Source organism: Falco cherrug, chromosome 9 (genome assembly GCF_023634085.1).
Source record: "Falco cherrug isolate bFalChe1 chromosome 9, bFalChe1.pri, whole genome shotgun sequence".
In the NCBI taxonomy this organism is placed as follows: Eukaryota; Metazoa; Chordata; class Aves; order Falconiformes; family Falconidae; genus Falco; species Falco cherrug.
The window spans coordinates 46,301,977-46,323,029 of record NC_073705.1 but is presented as its reverse complement, the minus strand read 5'-3'; the positions used below and the strand labels follow the sequence as shown (position 1 = coordinate 46,323,029).

Here is a 21,053-nt window from a genome sequence, read left to right as displayed (position 1 = left end):
GTAGGAGAAAGAATTGCACTGCTGTTAAGTGGGATGAGAATTTGGGTCAGTTTCTACTTTGAATTTCAAATACTAACCTTCAGCCAGGATTTCTTTAGTCCTGTTCATAAAGTTGCCAACATCTTTATTTTATCAAAGAAACAGAAACCTTTTTTTCCCCCTATTTTTTCCTTTAAGTCAAAAATTTGGAGAGAATATTTGCAGAAAGATTAAATAAATGGATGAAAATTTTTAAGGCAAGACCCAGCAGAAATTAACTTTTTGGCTTCAAATATTAGTTTGAAAACAAGATATTATGCAGCGGGTTTTGGTTTTTTTTAAATGCACCTTTATTGAGCATGCTCTCCTGGCATTTTCTGTATTAATACAACAACATAGTCTAATTACAATTCAAGCCCTGGGTCTTCAATTAGGTTTATAACTTGAGATCTGTTAGAAGGGACATGGGCTAACATAGGGTTCCACCAGCAGAGATCCAAATGCAGGATTGATCCCTGGTACTATAACACCACACCTTTGCCACTCAGAAAAGCAGCTTAGCTATTCCTTGGTCTTGGAAGAGCAGATCCTGTACGTGGTGCTGTAGAACTATTTAGAAACAGTAAAGGCGTTTCAAAGACAAGTGGATCTCACAGGCTAGTGTGGGGGAGTTGTTAACCTCTGTCTGCTGGCTTATTTAAGCTCACTTGGCTTTCCTTCTCCTTCCCATTTTACTCTTTTTATAACTACTCTTGTGCAGTGGAAAAATCATGTGAAATATTTACAAGCCGAACGAGTGGAAAGGTACCTAGACAGGGAGACAGGAAAGTTATGTTTCTGGCATCTGCCTCGAACTACAAAAGGCGGTAAGAACTACGGTGTTGGGGAAAAAAGATTAATTAATGAATGTACTGAGGTATGACTGCAGTCATTGAAATCACAAAGAAATGTACCTTTCATGAATGATCCAGGGTGTGGAATGGGATGCAGATCAGTCAGCAAGCCCACTTTCACAGGTTTAGAATATTTAATACATTGGTAATCATCCTTCTGTGATGATAACCAGACTGTTTAAAGCAATCTCCAAAGTGGGGTATGAAAAGTTCAGTCTCTAATAATGCTTCATCCTCTTGAAGCATTTTGACTTAGGAGATTGAAACTCTGTCCTTTCTGCTGATGTGTTTAATTTCTAACCGTATTGTATCACAAACACTCCTGTTTAAAATGCTTTTATTCCTCTTGACCTATCATGGGACTTCAGGGCTGTCTGCACTAGATAAATGATATCTCACATATCAAAGTGAATGATGATCCCTGGTTCCTTTTCCAACACTATCAGAAAAGTATTGCTTTCCTTAGTGTTTCTTTAGCAGAAATGCCTTTAATTTATGATGCTAGAATATAAATGTTGACTGCTCTATTTTTGCAGTTCTTTTATGTGCCTATTGCAAAGGACAAATAAGAGAGCCAATTACTATCATTAATCTTTTTGCTAATTCACAAAGGCTATGAGATCATAGGCATAATTTCCTACTGTTATCAGTTGCTGTCATTAAGAGTCTGGAACAATGTGCAGAGCTAGGGCAAATTAAAGGTATGAGTGTCAGCCAGCCAGGGGCGGGTGGTATCCTTCAGCTACATTTAGAAATTAGAGAGAGGTACTCTCTGAGCTCGCTTTTCATGTGGTCTGCATAAAGCCAGAGAATATTGACAGTAAAGTACTATCTGTATGACAACATCAGATACTGCCAAATTCAGTAATATAAGCACAGTTGAAAGTGAAGCTAGATTGCTTTTTAAAAATTCCTTCGGAGATGAAACGTGTGATAACCAAAAGCTGCATATAAACTTTGTGGGTATTGTTTTTCTTCATGCATCAAAAAGTATTTAGTAGGCATTTTAATGAGAGTGGCACTTAAGGAGAAATAATGCTTATTCTCTTGATAGGCCACAAGAGAGTCAGAGTGCGTTTTCATTTCCTTCATATATATATATATATATAAAAATTATTTTTTTAAAATGCAAGTTCATGACCTTTACTTGCAGTTGGGATTGTGGTGAGTGAGATGAGCTTTTTTTAAAGTCTGGATCCAAGAATTTCTATGTCCTAGCTGTTTCCATTCTCATCAAAGACGACAGGTTTAGAATCAGCCTTCAGAGAAGAACAGAATAATGAGTGCTTCAGTTCAGGAGATCTCTAATAAGGACAGTTTATGCTTAATAGAACGAACGTGCCTCAGTCCTATTGACTTAGGTGTCTTTTCAGCACATGTCTGAGTGCTTTACGGTGTCCAAAAGTGCTGTGGACCTGATGCTTCAGATAACTGCTGCCAGGTACAGAGTTTAGGGATGCAGTAAAATGTCGCCGTCACCACCTACAGTACCGTGGGCTTCTTGTGATGTAACAGCAAGCATTCTGTCCTGATCTAAAAAAAAAACCCTCTTGTCTCCAAGTAAACATCAAACACTTGAGTGGGCCTGTTATCTTTAAGTGCAAATAAGCTGTAAGTTCAGCTCTGTGCTTTGCGGTGCCAAAAAAACGCTGAACTCTTTCCAAAGGACAGCTTATTTAGAATCCAGGAATATGACAACAGCTTCTTGCTGGAGTTTGGCACCCAGTTCATTCTGAAAATGCCTCAGTTGGGTTCATTCAATTGCAATTAGAATAATTCGGTAATACATCATTTTGTTTTCTTTTGTGCTAACACAGTTCAGAAATTTTTTCTCTATGCAGTTGTCTCTTGAATAATGTTGGAAGCGAGGCAGCTGTTAGTTTCTGCTGGGAATCAGGCCTTCAGATTTTTCTATCCTGCTTGTGAGGAACTGCAATATTAATTTTAAGAAAAATCTTTTCCCCAGTGATATCAGTAATGGTTGCGCTGCTGAAGCTGCTGTCTTTATTCTGGATTGCTGGTAAAAACTAGCAAAGCTCTGATCTTCTCCATGGATAAATGGGAAAATCTGAGCCGCTAATGATAGTTTACATATCAGGAATTCAAGCTGTGAAGAGGCCCTAAGATCCAGAGACAAAATTTTAGTAGATTGTCACTGGATCTATGGCAAGTTACCCAAGCAGGGTCTGCCCAGCACACGCCGTAAGTCTCAGATCTCTCCCAGTCAGGAATAGTCCTTAGTTCTGTTTTCTGTCTGATCTAAAAGAGGGTCTTTGTGAACCAGACTGTATTGTTACCCCCTAAATGAGCCGTGTGTGAGTAGCATGTCCTGGGGCAATCCATGACTGAAACATAACTTGTTCTATGTATAGCATGACCGAATTCCGTACATTTGTCTCTGTGCAAATACATGAGCAGTGAAGTGATGCAAACCCTGTGTTCCTTTTGAGACACTGGCAGCAGAGAATTAAAAATCTCTCTGCAAACAGTTTCTTTTTTGATGCAAAAGAGAGAATTTTCTCAGAAAAACGTTGGGAAGGAGCTGGGCATATTTCTGCTGATACTCACAGCTCTGTTGGAAACTGTCAGGTGGATTTGTGGAGAACTCTGATCTCTGAATTCAGCCTCCTGTGCCAGCCTTGCTGAGAGCAGGCTGCCCTGGAGCTGGGAACCTTGGGATTTCCAGATTCCCTTCTTCAGAGCAGGGAGTCCTAGGGGCTCCAGTCTGAAGACAAGCTGTCCTCTCAGCTCTGGGGCAGGTAGCCTGAATACCTGCCCTGGCTCGGGGGTGATTGCTGAGGCGGCTCAGGAGATTCACAGCAGGTGTAATACAGCCGACTAGCTGCAGCTTTCAGGGCTGCCAAGGTCACCTCCTGCCAGCCTGAAGCTTTGAGGGAATCCCAGGCATCCTTTGCTTTGGAGAGGATTGTTGTAGCAAATATGTCTTTCAGGTTTTGCCCTGAGCAGGATGGCTGTCATGCTGCTGCCCTACATCCCACAGCACTCCCCAGAGAGACCGCAAGAGCCATGCCAGCCAGAAGCTCAGTTTTCCACTGTAAATAAACAACTGCTGTATTTTGGCTTTTCCTCAGTGTATTTTCTAAATCTTTCAGCAGCAAAACCCAAATGTTGACCTAATCTCCCCTCATCAGCACTTGACTGAAACATGCAAAGTTAACCATGGCTAATATTAAATATTATTTAGAGCTGGTTGTAGTAAAGCTATCAAATGTTGCGAGGCACACATTTACAGTAATAAGTAACAAGTTTGTGGTATAATGCTCAACTGCCAGAGGCCAGATAAGATCATTTAGCATGTTTAAATTCTCCAGTGGAGTTAAAGCTGGAGAGGATTACTGCTGCCTATTGAATTGCCAGCCTGAATTATTGCAGCACGTTGGTATTTGATGGCAATTTGCAACCATGTACTCACTTGTCACCTTCCTAATTATTCTGGAAAGGCTGAAAGGGTCACAGGACACAGTGCAGTGTCTCTCTACTGTCAGGCTGGAAGTGATGTTTGTAGGTTACTGCAGCTCTTGGCTCTCAGCTCTAATGCGCAGGATTGCATTCACGGGGCAGGGGAAGCAGAGAAACTGGTTGCTGTAGTCTTCCAGTGGAGTAAATGTGAACAGTTCAGTTGGTCATCTTAAATGCAAATTATGCTTTTTAGTCATACTTGACAAAAGGATGACTCTTCTTTCCTGCGTCATTCTAGCACGGGTTGTTTCTCCTCACACACATCTGTAAGGAGTTGTACCAATATACTTACACATGCATCTATGTGCTAATTTAAATAAATAGGATTAAAAAATGTTTTTCCTTTAAAAAGGAAAATGATAGGAAAAAGTGTTGTGAATTCAGAATCAGGTGTCAGCGTTAAGTTTGTTGTTGTCTCTTCTTTGACGTAAATCTCCTTCACACACACACACACACACACACACACACACAAAAAGGTAGACATTTCTTAGTAGGCATTACTGCTTTCCATTAAGAAGTGAAACTCTACCTGAATTCTAGTTTTTGGGTTTTGGTTGGGTTTTTTTTGGACACTTTCATTTTTTACCTACATCTTTGATGTAGGTTCAACAATACCTACATCAAAAAAAAAACCAAAACAGATTTGTGGCAAAACTCGTATGATTCAGGGAAACTGCTGTGAAATTGATCCCCCCTCCCCACCCCCATTAAGCTAACCTTGTGTTTTGAGACGTTAAATAGAAACCATTGTGATAACCCAGGATTACTCGGGTGTCTGTACATCTTTCTGAAAAGATAGCCTAGATATATTGGATTTTTTTAGGTAGTGAAACCAAGTGAATAAATATTCTCCTCGTAAGAATAAGGAACAGCTGATTGCATACTTTTTCCAAGAGGGGAATAGAGCCATTTACTAGCAAATGAAGTATGGAATCCCTAATTCTACGGGGTATTTAAAAAGATTTTTTGTTTTTTGTTTGTTCTGAAGAAGCTGCTGGGCTTTGAAATTAGTGCTTCCTAAAAGCACTGACTTTTCAAAAATAATGAACTGTCTGCTCAACTAATATTTTTAGGACTTGGGGGATAACAGTGAGAGGATGATGTTAGCAGTATTCAAAGATACTAGCCTTAAAACTGACTGAAGAACAATACTAGGCTTTTATTTCTTATAAATAATAAGACCAGCCTAATGTGCTGTTCATCATGTGTGTTATGGAACCATTATTCACTGCTCAGATACATCAGTATTAATGCTCAATATTTCAGGTCTTTTGAATTGTTGTATTATCAAGAAGACAGGTCCTCTGCTGGTGTTACCTGGTGGAGCTCAGCCGTGCTAAACGGAGAAATGTTGATTTATGTTACTTAGGGAGACGAAAAAGTGGTTGATTTCTTTCAGAGGATAGAGTTTTGCATTTCTTCCATGTTCCCACTCTGAAGATGGTGTTGCTTGTCACTGCTAAATCGCTTGCTTCTTTTCAGTCTTTTTGTCATTCTTCCTTAAACATGTCGTCGTGTGCTCCATGACCAGAACACCCAAACAGTCCTGATTCCTTCTGCTGCTTCTGGCCCTCGCTGAGCTTGTAGAGGTTGCGAACAGCAATGTTGTTTCTCTTGGAAAGCTGTCTTCTGAAAAGAATTGGCGTTGTCATCCTTTAATTCCAGATGTCTGGTTAAAACCAGAAAACTTCTGCAGAGCTAGAGAGAACTGCGGTGGAGAGAGGAGAGAAAAAAGTGCCTTTCCTTCCCCAGGGTGGACAAAAGTTTGTTTCTGTTTCCCACACAGACATTCCAGACACCTGTTTCACCACTGGGAAAACTTGCATGAGTCCCTCTTTGAGGCATTAAAACACATTGTTTGGACATTCATATATTTGGATTGCTTTTGATACTTCTGGCCTGGCAGATGTTAAGATAGGACAAACAACCTTCGAATGAGTACTTTTCTAATGTATTATAAAATATAATTTCTTGCAGGGAAGTGTTAATCAATTTATATACACTTTTACTGAATTAATATTGCTTTTGGGTAGTTCAGCCCCTTTCAGCCTGCAAAGAGGCTGAATTGTAACAAACATTTAAACATAGTGTGAACTTTCATATCAGTAGAATAAAAAAAAAATGTTATGCAAGTTACTTTTTGCAGGATTATGAGCAACGGCATGAAAGCTTAGTAACAGAAGTGATATTTTGACCCCATTTTTTAAATCTCTCACTCATATTTGCAGTACTTACTAAAATAGAACATGGATTGTTTTGGTCAAGTTGTGAATCCTGCTGTCATGAAAGCTTGTTTTCAAACTTACAAAATATGCCCTTCCACAAAGTTCATAGTGGAATTATACGATATATCATACGATATAATAAAAAGAAAGCTAAGTGTGTCTGCCCTTTGAGAGCAGGAGCAATCCCATCTGAACATAATTTTCAGACTTTACATCATACCGTATCGTAAGAAAAAGAAAATATTACCAGTACAAAGTCTGTAACTAAGAAACATTTGCTAAAATATGTCATCTCAGCTGATTGATAGAATGTCTTGGTGCATTTCAGAAAATGTTTTCCAGTTTAAAGTAATAATGGTTTTTTTTGGTTATGGGTTTGGTGGGTTTTGTGTTTTTGTTTTTCCCTGTGCTCAACTATTACTGCTCCCATTACAATGAAACATTAAAATCCCTCCAAAAGGGAGCAAAGTTAGGAAAGTGCAAAACTCATGAAATCCCTTTTTTGACATTTAGTAAACAAAAGTTATTTAAGGAAGACAGAATTATGTCCCCCAGACCTCCCAATGTAAAAAGCAGAGTTTCACCAGGTTTTACTCAACTGGATGGCAGTTGCTTCACCCTAGAAATTTGATTTTGCAACAACACACAATCTACTTTGGGCCTCACTTATAGTTTAGGTTTGGTAAATAGGTTAGATGTTTAGGGTGATTATACTCAGTGACTGACAGTAAAATTATTATCTGTAAGATTGTTACGCAAAAGGGTATAGTGTTGGTTCGATTATAAAATTAAATAAAAAAAATCTTATTCATAATTCAAGTTATTTCGATAATATAAATAAAGCTTCATGAGGTTTGGTTTTGTAGGTTATTTGGGTTCGATTAAACAGTGAACTAAATCTGTTTCTTTGCTACCTAAGGAATTTGGGAAAATTTATCAGCAATCAGGTACAGACACCTGTTTCTGCACTAATCAAGCTCCGTTGTTATTGATAGTATGTGGAAGGCCAGCTGCAGAGGCAATCTTTATCAGATTTTCATCTCCTTTAAGGTCGTCTTGGCAGGAAACTTTTGTATTTTTAGCCAAGTTTTGCAAAGTGACTGGTGTGTGCTGAAGGATGTGGTTTTTCTTCCAGAGTGCAATGGTCTTGATATTTTGAAAATGTTCTTCTCTTTCTTGGTTATGACGATACATGGTGACAGTTGCTAAACTAAGAACACCAGTAAATCAGTTACTGAATTCTACAGATTCGGTGGATGGTGTGTTTACTGCTTGAGTGAGAGTGATCCCTCCCGTGGGAGTACATGTGGACTTAAGATGAGCACTGCTTATGGATTGTAGAATAGCACAGGCTTGCGTGCCACCTGATAAAACATGTTTTCTATATAGATTTCAGGTCTTAAATACTTCATGTTCCTTATTCCCATGATACCAGTGCATCTCAAAACACACCTTCTTCAGAAATTCCTAGGAGGTAGGAAACTTCTATTATGGCTGATGTGATACGTGAGGAACCCAAAGTTAGAAGAGACAGTGATTTGTCCAAGGAAATGTAGCTATTCTGTGGGAGGAAGCAACTGTCCGAACTTTTGGCACATTATTTTTCTCTAATCACCTCTGTTGTACTCTTTATTTGCCTAGAAAAGAGAAGAAGAGGAAAGACAAAAGGGTGAAGAACAAATAAGGCAACAGGAAGAAATCCGAGCAAAGGAGTTGTATCTAAGCCTTAAGCAAGCTCAGCAGCATAGTCAACACAGCGATGATGACCAGGAGTGGGAAGAACAGTGTGAGTAAAATTACCTTCACAGGATTAATGGATATCTGAAAGCAAATAAAAGGACACTTGTAGAATGGAAAAAGGTATTGCTGAAAATCTCTTCTACCTAGAGCAATGCAAAATACTGTATTATTTTGCAGAAAATTACCAGCTTGACCTTACAAACAGAAGTTACAATGAGTTTACCATTTTCACATTTCTTTCTGAAGAAGAATCCATGTCAATGCCTTATAGAAAATTTTTCACATACAGTGACCGAAAGAATTAATTTTTGTTTAATGTAATTATTTAGATGTTTTGGCTTAGTAACAATAGCTCTGGACACAGTTATTTTGACAGCTTGTCCTCAGCTATCTCTGAAAAGGTAAAATCTGTCTTCACCTGTATTTTAATTGCTTCCATATGGTAACGGGATCAAGCTACGATATCAGCACTGAAACTCACTTAATTTCAAAAGATTACAGTAAATAATGCTTAGCTTGTTGCCCTGAAAAAAAATCCTCATGATGATGATCTCACTCTATGGGTACTGTTCCTTTGTAGCCAGCCTGAAATTCTTTGTTAATATCATTGTGATTAATTTCAAAATACATTAGCAATTTTTAAAAGCCTATAAGGAACAGAACAAATATATTACTTTATATATGTATACATACATACTGTAGGTAAGTGAAGGCCCACATTATGAGTAATAAGACTTAATAGGTTATTGTGAGTAAAATGTACATCTATTCCATCTGGAGTCTATTGTATAGCTGGCTTTAGAAGTAGAAAATAATTTTGCTATAAGAATTATGCATTTTTGTTGGGGAAAGAATGTTTTTTTATTTCCCACATCTGTACTGATTTGATTACTCTGCAAAAAGAGAAATTTAATGGTTGGAAAGTTTTAGCTCATATGGGGTTATTGTAGTAATTAGGTGTAACACAAAGATTAAGCAACGAATACTAAAAATGTAGTTTTAGGGAGCTGTTAGTATGTGTTGCACAAAATACCTCATGAAGTAGGAAAAAAAATATTGCTGTAGTGTTACTTGTTTCCTGACAAGTAAAATAAATGTTTCAAAATATGCGGTGAGTTTATTTTATGGTTTTAGTCATCATTTCAGGAGTTCCTGAGGACTAATTACTGAAGGCCTATTACCTGGAATTGATGTGATAGTGAATCATTCTGTACAACATGAATTAAATCTATATAAGATACACTGGTGCCATTTTCCAAGCTCGTAGCAGGCTACTCTCATTTTTGATCAATAAAACCTCTGTATATTACACTGTCAATAAAGAGAAGATAATTATTTCCTGGAGAATTATCTAAATCCAGCTGTATGTTTATTCAGAAAGGAAAACTGTAGCTTTCTGTATTTTGGGTGTTTAGAAGCAGAATGAGTTGGGGTAAAAATAACCATTTAGTTTTGTAGAAAATTAGCATCAGCTGGCAAGCAAGTGTAGAGTATGGTATTATGTACTTTAGCATTTCTTTGATGGTATATAAGTAAAGAAAATACTTTTTCAACTGTGTTATAAAAAATTAAAAATTGAACAACACCCAGCCTATCTTTACAGTGAAATAGGCAATAAAACAAAATCCTATAAACATTACTAAACCCAGTTATCATTTCCTTACTATTACATTAAAGAGGTAACTGAGGTTTTAAATTTTTGTCTGTTTTCTCAAGCAATGCTGGTTGTACAGGGACAGATATCAGAAATGCAATAGAGGAATTACGGGAGAAGGCAGAGAGGAAAGGAATGAGCTGGGGAAGGTTTTGGCCATGGTTTCTGCAATGGCACCCTCGATCTGTGAAAGCACTTTCAGCCGCATCATATGCTGATGGGTATAATCTACCACCCGTATTTTTTCCTGTGTAACCTTTGGAGTATTCTGTATGCTCTGAAGGACTCTATCACCTTCAGTCTGTGTGCCTCAATACCTGTAGACTTGTCTGCTTGGGGTCAAAATGACTGCAGCTCATGTAATTTCAAGCTATCTAGCCTGATCGCCAATAATAGTGCTGCCGTGGCCAAACGAAAGCTCAGCACCTTCGGCTGGTGGCACCACAGCTGGGTTTTGCAGCCTACTATGAATTCTGTGCTGCAAGAATTTATGCTGTTATCAGTAATTGATACAGCATTAAACTAACTGCAGACTAATGACTGGAGTGTATCACATCCTTGTTTATCCTCTTACGCTTATCTCAGTGTCTCAATTTTTCCCAGTTGGTTTGAGGGCTTAGAACTGTGTTCCATTAGCAAATGGGTGTGACAACTTAAGATATGAAGATGCAGTGTTTAGTGCCTTATCTGAAACCAGTTCCTGGCTGGTTTAGACTATGCCATCAGACTTTGCATTGAGCTTCCTGAGGAGCGTTAACATCATCTGTTTCCTTTACTTTGCTGCAGAAGGCAGAACCGCCAGCAGACAGGCAATAACAAATATTTGGAAGTGGGAGCATCTGAGTTGCTGTGGAGTGAACTAATACCTCAAGTTCACCAGACTTCTCACTTTTTATTTCAGTTCCAGATTTTTTTTTTTCCTTTTTATGGTAATCCTTCATTTTATCTTCAAATACTCCTTCGGGATGCTGAGAGGAAATTCAGTGAAGTTGGGCAAAGCCATCCACTTGTCATCTTTTCTAAGCAATAAATAAATGCATGAATTCATAACAGAATTACAAGCAGATGTAATATTAACGTCTTTTGTCTCTACACACCTGCAATGGAAACCATATTGCCCATTAGGAACAAGGCCAGGCTCCTGTGTGTCTTACCTCCTTGAAGTCAGCCCTTCAGATTCAACAGTGCTGGGGGGTCAGTACTGAAGAGGAACAGGAGTGCTAGAGCAGCTATTGTGGAGAGCAAATGAAGCAATGATATTGATGACACTACTAATTTATTTAGTAGATGGAATTTAGAATGTGATGAGGATTCATCTCTCCTCATCACATTATCGCTCAGCTGTTTATTGCCAAGGCAATAAGCAAAGTGTTACTAATATTAGTTTCTGTTGTTCAGTTCAGTTTGCTTCTGCTGTTTGCCTGATTGTGCCAAATAACAGTAAAAGCCCATAGAATCACTGCATTAATTGAAATTTTAGTGGGTTTTAATATACAAAGTGATGAATGTAGAATAACTTGAGAAATCAGTACTAAAAAGAAAAAAGATGTGAGAGCAATTATACACTTTGATTTCATGTAATGGATATATGTTAGGGTATTTTAGCTGGCAGTTGGGAGTTAGTGTGGGGAGCAGTGTATCAGCTGGCAAATGAGAAGATGAATAGTGGAAAGGACTGATTCGAAGAGTCTGCTGTTCAAAGCTCTTCTTTGAAACTGAGAAGTGGCAACTGAGGCAAAGCCTGGAGAGAGGAATATGTATATTCTCATCAGGTTTGGACCTTTCTGTGGGCTGTTCCAATTTGTAGGTTTCTAGAGTATTCAGTAAACAATCTGTGAGAGAACTGTAGCATAAATATTCACCTGATTGAATACTGCAAAAGGCATTCTGTTAGTACACTTACAAACCCCTGAAAACTGCATCAAGCACTGAAGTGCTCAGATACCATCTTACCAGCTGTACTCATCTCCAGACAAAAATTATTCCAGCAAAAATCTAAACAGAGTTGAGTAACTTGATCTATTCTTATGTCTTTCCCTAAGCACTCAGTTTTGGTCTCTGTTGGAAGCAGGCTGCCTCATTACAGTGTCTTTTATATTGTATTTTTCTGTTCTTCTACAAACTATGTCTGTGAATTTATTTTTGTCTGAATTTTAAAGGAATTTATGTATGTTTGTTGCTTATCTTCTGCAGAAATTCAAGTGAGTGAGTTTACTGGCAGGAGCATTTGATAAAATGCTGATTTTTAAAGCGAGTAGTCCCCAGTTCAGCTATGTATTAACTAAGCAAGTGTTCAGCCTTAAGTATGTTGCTTGCTGAACTTCAATAGGTCTTAGAGTGTGTTGTTGAATAGGGACAGGATTATTCACATGCTTTCAGATAAGAAGATTGGTGAACTGGAGCCATATTGCAGAGTATTTGTGGGAAGTTATTTTCCAATTAGGAAAGGGAAAAACCCTGTGTGACTTGTATGCGCACTCAGAAAATCTGAAGATTGAGTTTTATCTATTAAGTAGTTGTTTTGAATTGCTCATAAATGAGCTTCCAGGAATTATTAACAAGGATAAAGCTGAAACAAAATAATTTAAAAATGAAGATGCATATTCATAGCAGATTTATTTTTTTTCTGCTTTCACATAGTTCTGACTGTAACTCAGCTCTTCAAAGCACAAAATAGATTATACAAAACGGAGAGTTCCAAGTCCTTCACAAATTATGTGATCAAGTTCAGCTGCAGCACAGCATGAATTAATCCTCATCTATATAAAAAGACATGGTATTAGAACTTTGCCAGGACTGCTAATAGGATTTTCCCAATCCTAAGTGAAAATACAAAAGGCAATCTTGCATTTTCACTCAAAAGACAACTTAGGTTAGCATAGGGGAATAATAGATTCTCATAAACTGTTCAAGGAAAACAAGGCAAACTTAAACTGTGACCTATAGGATCATAAAAGCTATTGCGTACACAAGCTTTTGGGTTTCTTCTTTGTTGTTAGAGTATGTTCACGCTGCAGGGCATGTAGACATATCCAAGATGGCTTTAAACTATTAAATTCTAGTAACGATGAGTCGTATAATCAGGACAGCACAGACCTCAGTCTGGATGTTTTTACCAATTTTACAGGAAGGTTTGGTAACCCATTTTTGGCCTGTTCTACTGCAGCTGTAATCATATTGGCACCTAACCTACGTAAACAGCTCAGGCATTTCTACACAAGCTACAGTGCCACCAGGGCAGAAGTAATTTTACAAGCACTGAAGAAGGATGTTCCTGTCGTTGTTATCACCAACACCTGAAGCAAAAACTGGTAGTGGACATGGACTTATGGGACCTGGCTGTACCATAAATTTCCTGTGAGCTTGACAAATGAATCAAATTCCTCAGTTTTCAGTCTTGTCAGTCCTGACAGTATTCCATAATATAACAAGAAGATGAAGAAAATGTAAACTATTTTTTGTAGTAATTCTTGATGGTAGATACATGGACCTATGGTGGTGATCCAGGGGTTTTAAGGATGGAAGACATCATTCAGATATCTAATCCCCCTACTGAAAATATTGACTATTGAATTTAATGCTTTGCACAGGGGTCATGCAAGAAGTGCGTTTACTGTAAAAGGACAGCCAGTCAAGAAAAGTAATCTGTTCCTACTTAAGATATTACTAGAAGTCCTGACTGCTTTTACTTTCTTATTGTGAGAAAGGCTATGATGTGTCCTGAACTTCAACGCGTAACGCAGAATTTGTGGCTTCTTTGGTCTTAGAATATTTGTGCTAGACTCAATCCAGACATTAATTTCTTATTTCTAGTGAGATGGTTCAGAGTGAAATATGAATAATCACTAAATTCTATTGTAAAATAAACCTGCTGCAGAAATATGCCCAGATTTATCTTCAGACCTTGAGTAACTTTCTCAAGATAGATAAATTTTTGGGAGGTGTCTGTATGGGAGGACAGTTCATGTGGCACACATCATCTTGTCTGGAGTGCAGTGGAAAACTTTTGTGTAGATTCCTGACTGCAGTGACTGGATGAATCTTTATCCACAGTACTATTTCCAATCACCAAAACCAGTTATTGTGCCAGTGACTTTGATTATTTACCCAACACAAAGTCCCTTGGCCAGTCAGAGAGGTTTAAAATAAAATCGGGATAACAGCAACACAGATCAATGGTAGGAGCTGTACTAGACTACTCCTAAAGATAGAGGAAAGAGAGAGAGGGTTCTGGGAATAACTATAAGGAACAGAATACAGAGAAAATCAGAACTCCAGTAATGAAAAAAATGGATTAAGAGCCCCTATGCATCCCTATGTCAATGATACAACTCTTCAGATACCTCAGTTGGAAATTTCAATAAAAATACATTATGACATTAAAGAGATGCCTATGTATTTGTGTGTGTATAGATACATATATATATAATCTATATGCATGCATTTAGATATCTATGGCATGCAGCCTTCCCTATCCCAACATACATGCAGACACAAATACACATGTATGAATGTATACATAGATATATTTAAACACATATACATGTATGGATAAGGGAAGGCTGCATGTCATACATACTTTCAAAGTTTTCTGAATGTTGATATGCAACACTTGATAACTCTGCTACCTCTTCACATTGTTTTGTGATAAGAAATATTAAAATTTGATAGTTTGGGAAAATGTAGTCCACGTCACTAGCTTCTGATGGTATTAATTTATTAGCTAGCAAAAATGCAGTAGGAACGTCTGTTGAAAAGAGTGTCTGTTGCTGAAGAAAGTGGGGCACGAAGCTACCTTGCCTTTCTCGTTACCAGGCAGCCTGTACAACAGTAGAAAAGAATCCCAGGAAGCTCCAGGCAGTCTGCCCTCACTCTGTATACCGTGACTGTGACAAAAAATGGCTCGTCTCTAAAGGTCTTACCAAGCTGCATTGCACTCAGCTTCCTTGCTGCCTCTCATGTTGTTGAAAACACGAAGTCTGCATTTAAAGCAGCTGTTATGGAGTAGCGTTACAAAGGATAAATTACAGAAATTTTGTAACTAATATATTTGAGCCATTGAAGTAGCATATCTAGATGACGTTATCTACCCTTTAAATTAATGACCTGTAAGATCCATAGTGAAGCCTGTTACTCATGTTTTCTGTGCTGTACAATTGTCTGTTACTGTGTTTAGCTAAAACTACAGGGGATGTAGTTAAGTGAAACTGAAATCCTGCCAGTTGTATAAATATGAAGTGTCTATGACTTGTTTACTGTGCTATCTTGATAAGCTTTTAGTTCTGTATATCTTTCTACCTATGGTAATATATAACTCTAAGTTTAAAGGTCTCCTCTTTTCCTCATTTGCCCTGAGGTTTTTATTTTGTTTCATTTTGCTTTGAGAGCTTTTATTTTTTGATTTCATCAAACCTTTTCATAATTTAGACAAATCCATTTATACTTCTGCTTGCTTTAGACCAGGACTGTTAAAACCAGAGGCATGCAAACAGCCTAATGAAATGCAGCTGTCGGGTATTGTATCATGCACTCCTAGTCACAGGTACAATCACAGTAGTGTAAGAAATAGTGTGCGCACTTTATGAATTGGGTATGATCTAAGCCAGGATAGTCATGGCAGGATTGATAATTGCTGCTGGAGGCAATAGCTTGCTGCTTTAATACTTGCTTCATTGGATGTTAAAGGTTTGTTTTGCACTGGAATAATTTGCCTGCCTGAAGTTATTTGTGTCTGAAAAAAAATTAAAATCATCAAAATGGGGCTTGAGGCACCAGAAAAGAGCTGACAGATAACAAATACTGCAGCACAATTCTTGGTGCATTTAAGTGATACCATCTTGAAGAGAGATTCAAAATGAAAAAACCTTAAATGAAAGATGCCTGACCTGGAATGGCCAGAGCAGCAGTCTCATTTCAGGTTATGGAAATATGTAACTCCCTGGTCAGTGCCATTAATAGGTGTGTATTAAATCTTCCATTACAGATGCTGGTTCTTTATATGCAATTTCAGAGACTTGAGTGTGAGACAACCCCATCCATAGTATCAGTGTGCCTTTTCCGATGGCTGTTAATTTCTTCATTGTTACTGAAACCATTTTTGGACTGCAATTTTCAAGGTGGAGACTACTTTGACTTTGAGTACTGTAACAAAGATAGCATAGGCCTTTCAGAAAGAAAGCCACATGAACAACAAAAAATGCGGCCTACATGTTAGTTTTTTATAATTGTAAATCTTTGGAGTAGCTCTTGCAATTCTTGTTACATGCATAGTTGCAATTTTAAGCCATAGTTAACATTCTTTCTTGAAACATAAACCTTGGTGCACTGCCAGTGGAAAAGATGTCCCAAAGCAGAATTTCTCTTCTTACAGCCAAAGCAAGTGTCAGATGTAATCGCAGTATGTAGAGGCTCAGTTATTGCCAATAGTGATCAGATCATTGATAGCTCGAGTCTGGCATGCTTATTCTACTGGTGGGCCTGTATTTGAAGCATCAGGGAAGTCATCCAGTTAGCCATCTCTTTGATAGAGCATTGCAATATGAACGCTCTTAAAATCAGGTCATATAAGGAATAAAGGTAATTGTTCTATAAAGAAAGGTGTAAATGGCTGTTTGTATTTCTAAAGTCTCTCCTCCCTACCCTTCCCATTCATCCCCCGCAGTGCGCCGCTCCAAAGCTGCAGATGAGGAAAGGAGCCACAAAGCACGCAGGGCCCGGGATGAATACCGACGACAATCCTTGCGTGCCATCCAGAAGGGAAGAGTGGCTGGCCTGAGTAATCTGTTCCAGGGGACAAGGCTGAATAATGATCAGGAGATAAAACTGCACAGCAATAGTGCAAGTTCTTTGCTGCCTCTCTCTGCAGCATCCAGGTTAGTTTGTACCAGAGTGACCTTGAAATAACTTTCTGTTGAATTGCTCTCTCTCCAATCCCCACCATTTCAACAAGCTCTTCTTCAGTTGCTGGAAATTCTCAGTGCCATGCTCTTTTGCTACAACCAGAAAAGGAATGTTTAAAGAAAGGTGAAAACAGATTGAATACTTAAACTAAACACCATTTATTTTTCAGACAGATTTCTTTGAGTTCACATGGTGGGGGATGGGTCCTTCAAAAATCAGTATTAGATCAGTATGGAAGGCTGCGATATGGAGAATTCAAATAGACAAAATCTTAGACAAGCCTAAGCCTCAAGCCTAGAACTGCCTGCTGCTTAACAGGTCTTTGAAATGTTTTGCAGAGAGCTGTCATACTCCTAAGTTTCAGGGGGTTTAAGGTTTTTTTTTCAGGCAAAATCAAGTGACTTTGGTGTTTATTAATCTTTTGACTGTTTAGGGAGCACCATGAATTGCAGAAGGGGAAAAGAATCTGAACTGGCAGATGGGTGCTAGAAAATTGACTAGTCACTCTACTCTTGTCCTGGTTATTTCTTATACCATTAATTTGGCCTCATGTGGTGATAAAGGCAATGTGAACACTTGCAGGATGGTGGTATTAAATGAAAAAAAAAAATAATCCAGAGACACAGAAACTCTCCCATAACAGTAGGCAAAACTCCTAGTTTGAGGAGGAATCAGAAATTCAATCTCAGAGCGCACAGGATCTTTAAAGTTATCATCAAATCAAATTATCAAAGAAAGGAATTCTCTTATTGCTTTTCCAAACCACTTGAATTTTTCTTCAATTTGAAGTAGTAAAACCACTAGTGACAGTGGCAGATTTTGAAAAATACAGCCCATAACTTTGTTTGACCTGCAGTTCTGAGCTTCTGAGGTGATTTACTACAGGATTTGGAGGGGCTAGATGCAATCCTTTTCAAAAAGGACCTGAAAAAAAGCTGGAAAATATTCTAATCATTATCCAGCTCATATCCGATAGTATTTACCTGCTTCTAAGCTATACCTATATTACAAAAAATAGACAGTATTTATTTTTCTTATCTCTTAAGGCTCCTCTTTGTCCATGACTTGATTGTGAAGGTATCAAGAAAAATAAAAGTTGCTTTAATAGTGAATAGGTAGAACCTGACCCAGTAATTTCGAGATTTGGCCTAGGGCAGACAAAAATATGGATTTGACAAGTTTTTCAAAGCTGAACTGAATTAGAGAGAAATAAGTTAAGAAACAAGAACGGACTGTTAAGCCCTGGAATTCAATGGCTTTCTTGTTTCTTTATAGAAAATATTAAAAAACAAAAATAAGGAACACATGTAGGTGGGTTTCCTTAATGTGTGTTTATAACTGAATTCTCATTTTCTTTCCTCACTCATGGCTGTATCTTCAAATTGTATCATGAATGTTGGTCAGATCTGCTCACATGGGTTCGTGCAATTGAACAATAACTTACATTCACTGTGGGCTTCATGACTTGGTATCAACTGAATCAATCACTGGTTTTAGTAATAGTAAGGCAAGCTGAAAGGAGGACTCAGTTGCATATCATCAAGCAGACAGCATGTACCTTTTTGCTTTTATTCCTTTTTAAAGAGCACCTTGCTGTCCTGAATTGCAGAACCTTGACTGGTTTTGTGGGTTCTTGATTATCTCACAAATTTGTTTAACACTCTTTGGTGACTTCTGAGCTGACATTCTAATTTTAGTAATAGTTCTCTGTTACACTGTCTAGAAATATACAGCATTAACGGGCAGCTGTATGGCAGGTGGAGTGGGAAAGCTAGAAGCAGGTAGCCAGCTGCTGTACGCTGTGAAATGTATATCTCACCAAATGAGTGAAATTATAGTACAGGTACACATACAGTCATGAAGATCTGGTAATTTGTGCTAACAGTTTGAGCACCCAGAAACCCATGGGATTTGGCACTATACAGAAATGCATTATAAAGCCTCCCTTTTACTACTGTTTTCAGGAAAAGTGAGATTGTGTGCTTAATTGGAATGCAGTCATACATTCTTTTGATATAATATCCTTAGTAGTTATTTCGGGTAGCTGGATAGATTTTCCACATATTTTACCTGATTTGCCTCCTACTCACTAAAATGCATAGAAAGTAGAAGAAACAGTAAGGGAGGCTGTCAAGTAGAGAATGCAAAGGGGACATAAGAGTCTAAACAAAACGCTGCCTCTATCATGCTCAATGGTTTGGATACGCAACCTGAGATACAGCTGAGAATTGCTTGCCAGTGAAAAGTAGTATGCTCTAGGCAAAAAAACCTTTACTTGTCAATATGTACACTGGAATAAAATTTAAGTGGAAAAAGAGCTAACTGAAATGTCCATTGCCTCTTTTGTGGTAAATTATTTTTCTATTTAAGTTGTGTGCTTAAGAAAATGTTTAAGATTCCATTGCAAAGGTGAAATCAAAATATTCTGGTTTCCATAAAAACGAACAATATTTTTAACAGTTTTTAAAAAGGTTAAAATTATTCAGTGAGCTATACTGAACAGCAGTTACAATGACCATTTTGTAGCTGTACATTTTGTAAATATATATAGAAAAGAGATACTGTCCCTTGTGTTCATACACTGCTAATTATCTGTATGACTTTTCTCTAATTACTTGCCTTTCCATGCAGTAACATCTGGGAGCGTCCTTCCAGACCCTTTTCCCGAGATGTCATCATTCGCTGGTTCAAAGAAGAGCAGATCCCCCGACGTGCTGGGTTTGAGAGGAACACCAACAGGATTGCTCAATGGTTTCATGGTAATACACTGATCCTTCATTTCTTGTATAATAGAGCTGTAAGCATACACTCAGGAAATAAATCTTGCCAACTTTCATCACAAAAAGGAACCTCTACTGGCATTGTGAAACCTAGTGCCTGTTAAAACAAGGTGTTAGCATCATTCCTGTCATTAGTATGTGATTTTCCTGTTTTCTTTTTTTCTGATTAAGTAGACTAATTTGTGACCCATAGCACTAAAGTTGGTTTTTTTTTCACGAGTATTTTGGCCAAAATATACTTTCTGTAAAATAGCAAGCCAAGCAGGGGGAATGAGACCAAGATAGGGTGAGGGGGACTCCAAAATAAACTGGTGAATACTCTAGTGGTATGGTGTGTGGGTGACTGACATTCAGGTTTTTGCTTTACCTGATTTGCAAGAGGGACGTGAACTCATGTCTGTTAAATCCCTGTTGTACTTTCTAAACTGGGGTAGCATTCTTTCTTGCTTGCTTTCTTCTGCAAACAAAAATTATAGAAAGGTCTTGATCTTTCTCGAAAAGAATTGGTAGTGTATGATTTTAGACAGTTTTCATGAAATGGGCAAACCAGTTCCTGTTCAGATCCATAATTTGCTGTCATATCTGCTGGAGTTCCTAGCGTCTCTGAGGCTTTTGCTCTGTATAGCATTTTCTATGCAGCTGAATCTTTAATATCAAATTTACAGGCAAGTCATCTTACTTTCATAGGTACCTAAACATGAAAAAAAGAATTCTGGCTTAATAGCTGACATAATTGAGGGACTGGAAAGACTTTGAAGTAAATCTTAATAATTTTTCATTGCTGTCTTTGGTGAGTCTCACATTTCTTTGTTCAAAGCACTAAGCTGACCCTGATCCTGTTTTCATGATTCTCTCAGTAAAAGATGAAGACGTGTGGGTGTTCTAAACTGAACCAGGCAAGGAAGATTTCTGAACAAGTTTAGTGTTTCATGTATTGCAGATTTCTTTGTGTGATACACAGATCCTTATGTGTTAAAAGACATCAACAAGCTACTGTTTTCAGTGCCTAATTAGCCAAAGACACTGAAGTCAGTCATGAATAGCTTGTAAATGCTACATACTTCCATTTCTTATGAATAGTGATGTAGACAGGGTTTTTTTTTGTTTTCTTACAAAAGACATTTGGTGTGGTTTCTTTGAGAGACAAACTGATTAAAATTTCATCTGTGGACATTTTTCAAAAGTATTTTCAACCATGATCTTTCTGTGTGGTCCAATGGTAAATGTTTTCCCGGCTTGTGGGAAGTTCACGTCCATATAAATTGACGTGACTAGGACGTTATTATTGATGTGAACGTGTTAGGAACATAATTCACGCCTTCAGTGAAGAAGGACCTGGGCTTGAGCTAATGCGCTTGTGCAGTCTTTCTGCAAACTTCAGTGGCTTTTATTTTAGTCTGTT

General features: G+C 38.0%; 1 protein-coding gene across 1 annotated transcript in view; it reads left to right on the top strand.

Annotated features, from left to right (window-relative positions):
* The window catches only part of SH2D4B (SH2 domain containing 4B), a 72,303-nt gene that overhangs the window by 18,644 nt on the left and 32,606 nt on the right, over nucleotides 1-21,053 (top strand). Inside the window, exons 4-6 of the mRNA XM_027817213.2 lie at nucleotides 8,219-8,363; nucleotides 16,633-16,843; nucleotides 19,503-19,630. Coding sequence (XP_027673014.1) covers nucleotides 8,219-8,363; nucleotides 16,633-16,843; nucleotides 19,503-19,630 — 484 coding nt within the window. The remainder of the gene's footprint in view (nucleotides 1-8,218; nucleotides 8,364-16,632; nucleotides 16,844-19,502; nucleotides 19,631-21,053) is intronic.